The sequence below is a fragment of the Gossypium hirsutum genome, chromosome A07 (genome assembly GCF_007990345.1).
Source record: "Gossypium hirsutum isolate 1008001.06 chromosome A07, Gossypium_hirsutum_v2.1, whole genome shotgun sequence".
In the NCBI taxonomy this organism is placed as follows: Eukaryota; Viridiplantae; Streptophyta; class Magnoliopsida; order Malvales; family Malvaceae; genus Gossypium; species Gossypium hirsutum.
The window spans coordinates 6,209,996-6,222,185 of NC_053430.1; the positions used below are offsets into that span (position 1 = coordinate 6,209,996).

Consider the following 12,190-nt stretch of genomic DNA (forward strand, 5'->3'; position numbering starts at 1 on the left):
TCGTAAATTTTGTAAAATACAGAGACTAATAGAAATTTTTAACCTTTTAAGAAATGAAGTAATTATTGATCAGGAAGGATTCGCTGGATCCCACCTCATTCTAAGCCTATAACTATGTATCACAGCCCTATTTTATTGCTCTGACTCTGACTGTTTTTCTCTGTTTTCGGCTCAGTTTCCGATCATCGCACAATCGTCACCCTTTTATTACCTCCGTTTTATAGCGCGTGTGTCACACTCCAGCTTACGTCCTTGATTTTGCCTATCTATTTAATTTAATTACGGTAAATTACACTTATGGTCACTAAACTATTAGTCATTTTACTACTTGGTCACTCAACTTCAAAAAGTTACAAAATTTGTCATGAATTATTCAATTTTTTTCATTTAAATCAATGAGTTGTTAAAATCGTTGTTGTATTGCCTTCTTTGTTAGCAATGCTTGCACCAAAAGAATTATTTGCTTCCCTTTCTCTTCTACAGTTCAGTTTTTTTAATAGAACAACTTTGAATATCATGAATTTGCGAACTAAAATTTAAATAATTTTCTTCTTTGATCTTTAACACTAACTGTTAGATCAACTTGAATATAAAGTATGTTCTTCTACTCGTCAATGGGTATTGATCAACTATACCGATTGTCGAATCATCGCTTGTAACTTACTAGCTAGATTTTTTTAAAAGAAAATTTTAATAGCCCAGTGACTTAAATTAAAATAACTTTCAAATAGTTCAGTGACTTGAATGAAAATTTTTGAATAGTTCAATGATCGTTTTGTAACATTTTGAAGTTAAATGACTAATACGTAAAATTACTAATAGTTTAATGACCTTAGCTATAGTTTACCAAAATGGTTAATAAAGTATATTATAAATTAAATATAAAGTTTGATACATTTTATTGTTAGGGTAAACTATACAAATGGTCACCTAACTATTCCCGCGTTCTTATATTTTGGTACTCAACTTTTAAAAATTTTCAATTTAGGGATTAACATTTGAATTGTTCTTATTTTGATCACCTATCGTTAAATTGATCACAAAAAGTTTTTTTTTTCTAACTATTATAATAACACATTTAGTCCTCAATACTTACTTATTCTATCCTTTTGATCCTAATTCTAAATAATTCAATAAATTTAACCCATCACATTTACAAATACTATCAATTTTATTCTCAAACTTTCTAATAAAAGCTTTCAGCTTTTAAAACAGAAGCATTCCACACCTATAAATTTGAACCCAAAAAAAAAATCTCTTAACTAATGAGCCATTTTCTGAGCCAATTAGGTACCAATAAGTTTAACTTGAAACTTTATTTCCTTTTTTTTATTAGTTTTCTTCTAAATAATAATATTTTATAACATTTTATTGATAGAATGTTGGCTAAAGAAAATGAAAAAAAAACCCTTTAAAAAACACTTCAGATTTACTCATATTGTTAACAGTATGACGTAGAAATAATTCTCGAAGTTGATCCTTAAAATTGGAAATTAAATCTAGAGTTAAAAAACATGGATTTGACAATCCAATTTATTCAATCAATAATTATATAAAAAAATTATGAACATTTAATTTTTCAAAAGGAAAAAAATATGGAAGTTAATTGAATTTTCTTTTGTTACACTAATAATGATTGTTTTAATTTTATAAACTGATTAATAGATTATTAAGTGTTCTATTTATTTTTTTATTTTATTTTTTTGTGAAAAACAACTAAACTAAATATGCATAGATGTAATACCCCCTACACGTATTCATTGCCGGAATAGGGTACGAGGTATTACCGGAGTTTACGAAATTTTTTTATTTTTTATTTATTTATTTTTTATTTTAGGAAAACTCAATATAATCTCTTTATATATATCTAACCTTCCCTGCAATATTATATCGAGACCAATCCAAATCAACCAATCCAATTCAACATATTTTCAAGACAAATTCATGCATATTTATAAAATAACGTCATCACATACCCAAAACCAAGTTTGTTAACCATACCAATGGCTAACTCTACATTCATTTCACAGAATCATTTACTTTATTAGCTTAGACATGCCATTGATTTCCAAAATAAAGTTTCTTTATATACCGAAGTCCTGAGGTTGATAGTGTGATGTGTCTCCGACCAAATCCGACCTCCGAGCTCTTAACACTACAAAACAGGGAAAAAGGAAACGGGGTAAGCACTTTGTGCTTAGTAAGCTCATGTAACAAGAATTATACTTACCTAATATTTTCAATACAATACAATAAACATTCATATATTCATTCAATGCATTATTACCCTAACATTTACAAACTCAACATTTAAGTTAGTACAATAATTTCCATGTACCAATAATATATACCATGATTGATGTGTTCATCAATACCATGATTTCCATTTCCTTGTTATTTTTCCATATTTATCACGTTGAATTTATCGGAATTTCGATGGATTTTTCAGAGGTACACTTTTAGTTTATAATTCCGAGTCCGTCAAATCATATTCATGTGCGCACATATCCATTTCAGAGAGCACATTCCCGCGAACCTCAACCTTGCAGCGGGATTACCAGTCCAGGCTAAATCCCCTGCAATATAAACTCACAGAGTATTGTCGGGATTACCAGTCCAGGCTAAATCCCCTGCAATATAAACTTATAGAGTATTGTCGGGATTACCAGTCCAAGCTAAATCCCCTGCAATGACAATTACTCTAATGAGCTTGGATCTGAATTACCAGTCCAGGCTAAATTCAGACCCTAATTCGGATTACCCGTCCGGGCTAAATCCATTTTACACATATTCTTCGGGAGGGCTATATCAAGATAGGATCACCCGTCCGGGCTAGATCCTTTTTACCGTCAATTCCTTTTCAGAGATCTATCGAATTTTCCTTTCATTCAACCGGGATTTCTTCCCATTTTATCAAATATATCAATGTTTCATTAATTTCATACAATGAACATTCAAATCATATTCACATCAATAACATACAATCTCAAGCATTTAAGAATATAATTCAAGTTACACAAACTTACCTTGATACTTGTTTGTAAACAAAAAAAATCTACTAATCCCGAACTTTTTCCTTTCCTCGATCTAGCTTCGTATTTGAATCTTCTGGATCTAAATAAATAAATTTAATTATCAATTTAATACATTTCATGTTCATATGCAACATTCTCTATAATTCAACTATTATTTATAGTTCATTCAAAGCTGTCTACTTAAGTCATAGTCACTAAATTATTTTTATCTTGAGATACATAACTCCAAATTAGGATCCGATAATTTTTCCTGAAACTAGACTCACATATCTTCTTACCATAAAATTTTCAAAATTTTTGGTTAATCCAATCAGTACAGTTTATTCTTTAAAGTCACCCATGTTCTGCTGTCGACAGTTCTGACCATTCTTCACTAAAAATTAATTATCTCTTCATACAGAATTCAAATGATGTTCTCGTTTATTTCTCTTAAAAATAGACTCATTAAGGATTCTATACATATAAATTTAAGCCCCTAATTGTTTTTATTAAATTTTTTTATGATTTCTCAAATTCAGAACAGGGGAACCCAAATTCATTCTGACCTTGTCTCACAAAATTCATTATATCTCAAAATTTACAAATTCATTGCTTACACTATTTATTCTATGAGAAACTAGACTCAATAATATTTAATTCCATATCTTTTTCATCTTCTAATTCGATTTATACAATTTATGGTGATTTTTCAAAGTTAGTCTACTGCTGCAGCCCAAACTGTTTTTGTGCAAGCTATTTATTGTCATTTTCCCCTAAGCTTTTAATAAATGATAATTTCGTCCCTACTCAATTAGCCTCTCAATTGTACTGATTTTTCTCAATTAATATTTTATTCTATCACCTTAAACTAGTTTACAACCTTTAGGAATCAGAATTTCAGCAATAGACTTTAATTCCAAGCATTTTCACAATTAGGTCCTAAAAATAAATTTCTATTGAAATTACCTAATAAAATCATCTCATAAACAAATTAAAGCTTTAATTTCATTCTATTTCATCATAAACTTACAGCACTCAACCATGGCGACTTTCAATTTCACCCATGAAATCAAAAACTAATGAATTTAATAGTAGGACCTAGTTGTAAAAGTCTTAGAAACACAAAAATTACAAGAAAAAGGCAAGGATTAACTCAATTGGTGCAAAAATTATGAAATACCAGCTTAGAGAACCCTCCTATGGTGTTTTTAGCTGCTGGAATTGAAGAGAAATGAAGAGAAATCTAGATATTTCCTATTTAGTCCTAGCTTTATTTAGTTAATTTTGCAATATTCTAATTTTACCCTTAATTTATCAATTTTTCTGCTGATTTCATACCCTTGCCGTCCAGCCCAAATAACTTTTGGGTCTAATTTTCGTTTAAATCCTTTCTCATTAGACTCTTAAACTATTTAATCATTCTAGCGACTTTTACACCTATTACAATTTAGTCCTTTTCATTTAATTGACTACCCAAACATTAAAATTTCCTAACAAAATTTTAATACCACACTAATAACATTTCATAAATATTTATAAAATTATTTTCGACTCGGTTTTACAAGATAGAGGTCCCGATATCTTGTTTTTACCCAATTTCTTCAACAATTTCTTTTTTCTAACTAACCACTAAATCGGTAAAATTTTTCTATCAATATTTTCATACGATTTTCCTATCATATAAATTTTCATGCAAAAATATTGAAATAAATTTCTCTTTAAATCGGATTTGTGGTTACGAAACCACTATTCCGATAACCTTGAATTTAGGCCATTACAATAGAAATACTGTAACTATCGTTTTATTCTATGGCTTCTCCTAATGACTACCTTGAATCCTCATTTGGTTCTTTGCTTGGGTCCCATTTGTGATTAGCGTTGTAGTGTTTTGTCAAATCTACAATAAACAATATGTATCACTAATAATTTGATTTAGTGTTAAATTATTTACCAAATTAATTAAAAACTAAAATTATGATAGTCAAAGTGAAAAAACAATTTTTTACAAATATTAAATTATTTATATAATTTAATTATACATATTATATATTAAAGTTTATATTTTTATATTATTTTTAATGGCGTTAGTTAATTTTTAAGACTAACTTCTTAAAAAATATAAACAAAAAGGGTTATATATCAAATTGGATAATTCCAAGCATAAATAAAACAATTAATAGATGTGGAATGCCTCTATTTTAAAATATGAAAGCTTTGATTTGGAAGTTTGAACATAAAATTGATATAACTTGTAAATGTGAAGGGTTAAATTTATTAAATTATTTAGAATTAGTATCAAGTTGATAGAATAAGTAAGTATTAAGAACTAAATGTGTTATTATATCGGTTAGAAAATGGGTTTTTTGTTATCAATTTAACGACAAGTAATTAAAACAATAACAAATTCAAATGTTAGTGCCTAAATTGAATATTTTTAAAGATGGGTGACTAAAATGAGAATAAGACATAGTTAGGTGACCATTTGTATAGTTTACCCTTAATATTATATAATGTTTTACTTATTTTATAATCATTTTCGATTTACGGAATATGCAAAATAAGTAAATATATATATTTGTTTTAGTAGTTTCAAGTTTTTTTCTTCAAACTTATTTGGGACAATCAAAGTATCAAACAAAGTTTACAAATAGTTAATTTGCGTTAATTCCACAATCCATAAATTCTCCATTCGGTTTATTAATGTTGTTTAAATTCCATAGTAGGAAAATATAGCTTTATATATAAAATTAATATTTTATTGAAGTTGATAGTATGCATTAATTTAATTATTTATTTTTGAGAATTCACTATAATATTATTACAAAATCAAGACATGCTAAAAATTAAAATTAAAAAGACATGAATAAATCATCATATTTGATAAAAATATTTAAATTTATTAAGAATCTGGTTGCGGAGTAAATTATGTTTTTCTTTGTGATCGTATAGTCAATAAAAATAAAAAAAAAACATGAGATATTTTATCTAAAGTAACACATTTAAAAGAGTTTTATTTCGAGTATTATATCTTTTTATCTTGACAGCAAATTTTGTAGCATGAGACTTGCAAATTGAAAAAAATTCTTAGAGATATTGTTTTTTTACTTTAAATATTTTTTTATCCTATTTTGCATGGAGATAATTTTGAAGGAATAATTTGCGGCATATGAGGTTGATGTATTTAGAGAGAGGGAATAGAGAGTGTAAGTAACTTCTATTAAGGGATTTTTATTGTATATTTGGTTAATAGCTTTTTGTAAGAGATATTGTTTGGAGGAAGTTGAATACTCGAACGAATTTAGGTTAATCTTGAATCGATTTTAGTAAAATTTCTAAGTTAAATCGAGTATGAATAAATTTAAATACATACTGCTTTTCAAATTCCACTACAGCGAAGTCAACCCCTGAATTGCGTCTCATACTCAAAAAAGTTTCACACCTCTCGAAATATATCTCCAGGCCAAGCCAGTTCACTTCCTGGCTACTACTGCTTTTCTCTCTCTAGGTCCTTTACACTCTGAACCCTAAATTCTCTCTCTTTTTCTCGTCACTTTTCCTTTTTCGTTCTTTTTCACTGCACAAACTTTCTAATCATCCAAACAGAAAAAAAAAAAGAAGAAAAAAGCGAGGGAAGAAAAAACTGGGTTTAGCCGCCATGAAAGTACCAGAAAACGACGACCCAATTTCCGCTTCGAAGCTTCTTTTGGTTTCTCTTTTGGACCAAATTCAAAACATCATCAATTTCAAAGGCAAATGGGGTTTGATCAAATCAAAGCTTTTGGGTCTCCAGAGTCAACTCGTTGACCTCTCCGATTTCCCTTCTTCTTTATGTGATCCCCTTGCCATCGACCTCATTCGTTCCGTTTTTCTCACCTTGAACGACGCTGTTTCTCTTTCTCGGAAATGTCAAAACGATGGTTTGACCGAGGGAAAGTTGAAGACCCAGAGTGAACTCGACGCCGTTTTGGCGAAACTAAACCGGCATGTTATGGATAGTGAGATTTTGATTCGGAGTGGAGTGCTTCAAGACGGTGCCGTATCGAGTTCTTCTTCGAAGAAAGAAGCAGTACGAATTGAGTCGAGGAATTTGATAACTCGGTTACAAATTGGGACAAACGAGTCGAAGAACTCAGCCATGGATTCACTTCTGGGTTTGCTTCAAAAAGATGATAAAAACGTGATGATAGCTGTAGCACAGGGTGTGGTTCCAGTGCTAGTACGTTTACTTGATTCAAGCTCTTTAGAGATGAAGGAAAAGACAGTGGCCGCCATTTCGAGGGTATCAATGGTGGAATCGAGCAAACATGTGTTAATCGCTGAAGGGTTATTGCTTTTGAATCATCTTCTTCGAGTTCTTGAATCAGGAAGTGGTTTCGCAAAGGAAAAATCCTGTATAGCTTTACAAGCTTTAACTTTCTCTAAAGAAAATGCAAGAGCAATTGGTTCTAGAGGTGGGATTTCATCTCTTTTGGAGATTTGTCAAGTTGGTACACCTGGTTCACAAGCTTTTGCTGCTGGGGTTTTGAAAAACTTGGCTTCTTTTAATGAAATTAAAGAGAATTTCATTGAAGAGAACGCCATTTTTGTTTTAATAGGACTTGTTTCTTCAGGGACTGTTTTAGCACAAGAAAACTCAATTGGGTGTTTATGTAACTTGGTTTCTAATGATTCTAAGTTAAAGCTTTTGATTGTTAAGGAAAATGGGATTGATTGTTTGAAGAATTTCTTGGATTCATCTCCAAATCCAAAAAGTCTTGAAGTTGCTATTGAATTCATTAGGCATTTAGCTTCTTTTCCTCCTATTGCAGAAGCTTTGGTTGCTGATGGTTTCATTGCCCGTCTTGTATCTGCTTTGAACTGTGGGGTTTTAAATGTAAGAATTGCAGCAGCTAAAGCTGTTTACGAGCTCGGGTTTTCGTTGAAAACAAGGAAAGAAATGGGTGAATGTGGATGCATTGCACCATTGATTAAAATGCTAGATGGCAAAGCTGTTGAAGAAAAAGAAGCTGGTGCAATGGCATTGTCGAAGCTCGTCTTATACGTCGGTAACAGAAAGGTTTTCCAAAAAGATGAAAGGGGGATAGTAAATGTTGTCCAATTATTAGATCCTTTGATACAAAATCTAGATAAAAAATACCCTGTTTCAATCTTGTCCGAGCTCCTACATTCTAAGAGATGCAGGAAGCAAATGATTGCTGCTGGTGCTTGTGTGCATTTGCAGAAACTTGTTGAAGTGAACATTGATGGAGCTAAGAAGCTTTTGGAGAGTCTTGGTAAGGGTAAGATTTGGGGTGTTTTTGCCAGGCCATAGCAAATGGAAGGGATTATCTTCAATGTGGGGCTCATTGAACTGTATGTATATCATAAATTCATAGTTGTGTTTTTTTTTTTCCCCTTTTGTTCATATTGGTTGTTTATTTGCTTTAGAGCTAGTCTATATGTTTAGTGTAATTGTTCATGGAGAAACAACTTTGTTTGTAGTTTGTAGACAAAATCTTTAGTTTTGGTGACATAATTAGTCTGGTTTTCAGTTTTGTTTCCCAAATTTCAATGATTACATAGCTCTATGATCTTATTTTCTTCAAGGGAACATGCATATTAGGTTCTTGTGTTCACTGCTAGGCATATACCTTGAATGCCTCTGCTAATACAGGTCAACGTTTAGATCATTTTAGCTTTGCTTGTTGGATTTTTCAGTCTGGGTTATTGATTTCGAGTCATTTTGGGTTTTCGTCATTCTCGGGTTCAAGTTGGGCAGGTTCCAGATGTTAACTCTCTATGATCAAAATCTAAGCATTAGGCATGCAATGAACCATTTGGGGTTATTTAAGCTGTTCCTATAACACCTCCCTAAAGTAGCAAAGATTATAATAATGTTAACATTGATTATTTTGGTAGTTAGTTAAACAATGATGATGATGATATATATGATTGTGTGTTTGAAGTTGAAGAATCTGGGTGGCTGCTTCTGTTCCAAGTTTAGTTGCTGTCATTGTTCTCCAACCACCACAAACTTGTATACTATTTCCTTGCCTAAACAGGCAATCACTTCATCTTTCCAGCTCTTCTTAACAACCCCGTAGGGTCCCGTAAGGATATTTCTTTTTTGGTATGATCAAGATATTCTTTGGATCTGTTTTACCGTCCATGAAACCTTCAATCCTTTCAGGGTTCATAACTGTGCTTCCTAACAATGTCACCTTCATGTTTGAACTTGAGTTCTCTCACAGGGAGTGCCATGTGCTTTAGTAGTTAGTACTACATCCAACACTTATTGGCAGGGGTAAAGGCAAAGGGGCAGATAGTTGCCTTAGCGCACCCCCCCCCCAAAAAAAAATGGTAGATTTGCCAGTTGGGCCCTTAAAATTTTATGAAACATAGTATAATGGTAAAATTGCACTGACTTTCCCAAAAAACTATGTTTCATTTTTGGTCCCCTATGGCAATTTTCTGCCTTCGCCCTTGCGTGTTGGTAGGGCCAGGATAAGGATATTACTCCATCGTTAAGGATCTTGCTCATTAATTTCCTCTGTAAAAACTAGCTTAGCCTATTAAATTATTTATGGAAATAGATACTTTTGGTTAGTTCTATAATATCTATGGTATGGGAGGTCTGGTAGTTGATGTACCTATATATTTGTGGGACTAAACCATGTGCATTTGTTCATGGTGCCATGTGCATTTGTTGTTTGCGTTTAACAGCAGGTAAGGACCTACCTAAACTTGTTTTATAGATTGACTTACCCCATGTATTTGTTGCATTATATTTATTTGGGGAAAAAAATAGGTATATATCCATGTCTTCTGTTTAGTTGATTCATGCAATTCTAGCCTACTTTAAGTTTGGTTTCCGGAGACTTTCTCAAACCTACTTGTTTGAAACTTCCTTGCCTATTACATAGAGGTGTATTCAAATGGTTGGTTTTGTTAATATTTGAATCGAATTATCATTAATTAAATTAATTAGAAATTTTAAAAGCTCTAATTGTTAGCTGAATTGAAATTTTTTAGAAGCCTATTAACTCGACTGGAATAATTTTGGTTTATTCAGGCAGGCTATTAGTTGAATTAACCAAAAAATTTACAATTCTTTTGTTTATTTTTATTTTATTTTTCAAATAATTTTAGTTTTAATAATAATTTTTTAAGCCCATTTTAAGAATATATATATAAATCTATTAATTTTTATATTTTGAGTTTATATAATGTATTGGACTTATCTAATATTTTGTGCCTATAATATATTATTAATTTAGATTAATCGATTAATTCAGTTAATTATTCGATTTCGTGCCGAATTAATTGATAATTGAAATTTCAAAAAATCTTTAGTCGATATTGATTGAATTAGATTTGATGGTCAATCGATTAATCAAATTAATTCGGTTAAAATTGGAAAATGCACCCCTACAAGTGTTTATAGGCTATGTTGATTTTGAATCAAATCCAGTATTTGTAAGTGTTATGAATCAGGTTAAGTTCAGGTGGAACCCACTATGATATCAATACCATGCATAAGATCTTAAGTAAGGTAGTTAGTATTGTATTAGTAGGCGTACGTGTCTATGGGCCAAGTTGAGTTTGGATCAAACCCATTATTTACAAGTGTTTATGGCCTAAATTGAGTTATAATTGAATCCATTATGATATCAACACCATAAATAAGAATTTAAGCAAGGTAGTCAATGCCAGTAGACGTATTGTTTTTGTTTTGGTACTGATTTCTACTATTATTGACATGTTTTAGTGTATTATTTTGGATTTATAAATATTTTTAAATATTTTAAACATATATATTTATACTTTACTTTTTAATTTTTTGATAAATTATATGTGCTTTTGAACATTTTCATATATATATAGTTTAATTATTATTTTGATAAAAATTAAATTAAATTATTTATACATGTGAATATATCTTAAATCATATCTATATAAATATATTTTATGTAATCATAGTTTTGTTTTGTTTTTTTTTTTTTTGTATTATGTAAATATAAGTAGATCTGATCATGGGTTGGGTGGCCCGGCCCGGCCTGAAGGCCCGCCTTAAAAATGGGAGGGTTTGGGTAAAAATATAGGCCTGAAAAATAGGCTTGGGCAAAAGAACTCGGGTAAGAGTTTTTGGCCCGGGCCCAGCCCGGCCCGAATTATATATTAATATATTTTTTACTTTATTTTTAATCATTTTAAATTTTTAATATAACCATTTTTTTATTATATTGTCAATTTGTGTATTGTTTTAAGAATTGTTTTAGTATCATTTTTATTTGTTTTAATATTTGTTTTTATGTTTTTAAATATATTTGATTTATTATATTTTTAAAATTTTTTATTTAATGAAATAAGCAAAAAAATTAATATGGGTTGGGTCGGGCTCGGGCTTAGCAAGTTTATTTTGGGCCTGGCTTGGATAAATTTTTAGGCCCATATTTTGGGCCGGGCCTAGGCCTAGTAGACGGGCCTAAAATTTTGTCTGGACCCGGCCTGGTTCGGCCCATGATCACCTCTAAATATAAGTTTTAAAATTTTTTTATTATACTCAATAATTTAATTTAATTACTAATTGATTTTAAATGTAATTATAGAAATTGTAAAGTGGTTAAGATAAAAGTTCTAATAGTTGGTTTAAAATATCAAAATTTTATATCAATATCAATCTATACAGGCTGGTATGTACCAATATTAACTGAAATAGATTGAAACACATTGGAATGATTGAAATTTTGATTGGAACGGAACATAGATTACTTGATATCGGTTTAAAATCAGAACGATATGTACCAACTGATATGATATTAATTACCATGATTTTAAGCGTTGTAGATATAAGTCTCAAGTTTTGTTCATATCTATTCATATTTATAAATGATTAATTGAAATTTGTTTAGACTCGCCTATAAATATTTTAAAAAATTATGTTGTTTTTATATGGGATAAATATCAAAACTAGACATAACTTTAGTTCAATGTACAATGTCATACATTAACTTAGATTTTGTGTAATTTTATATATGAAATTTCAATTTAATTTAATTTTCACATTTGATAACACTGTCGATATATTATCATTTTTTTATGTATAGCATATACCAATAATCGTATCAATCCAATATGAAAATAATGATTTTATTTATTTTTTTTAAAATGTGTAAAATTGAAACCAAATTTAAAGT

At 30.2% G+C, this 12,190-nt stretch overlaps 1 protein-coding gene across 1 annotated transcript; it reads left to right on the forward strand.

Annotated features, from left to right (window-relative positions):
* The first annotated feature begins 6,370 nt into the window (after positions 1-6,370).
* Positions 6,371-8,544, forward strand: LOC121232030 (uncharacterized). The gene has a single exon (XM_041117363.1). The coding sequence runs from the start codon at positions 6,670-6,672 to the stop codon at positions 8,323-8,325; it is 1,656 nt and encodes a 551-aa protein (XP_040973297.1). The 5' UTR covers positions 6,371-6,669; the 3' UTR covers positions 8,326-8,544.
* The last annotated feature ends 3,646 nt before the right edge of the window (positions 8,545-12,190 follow it).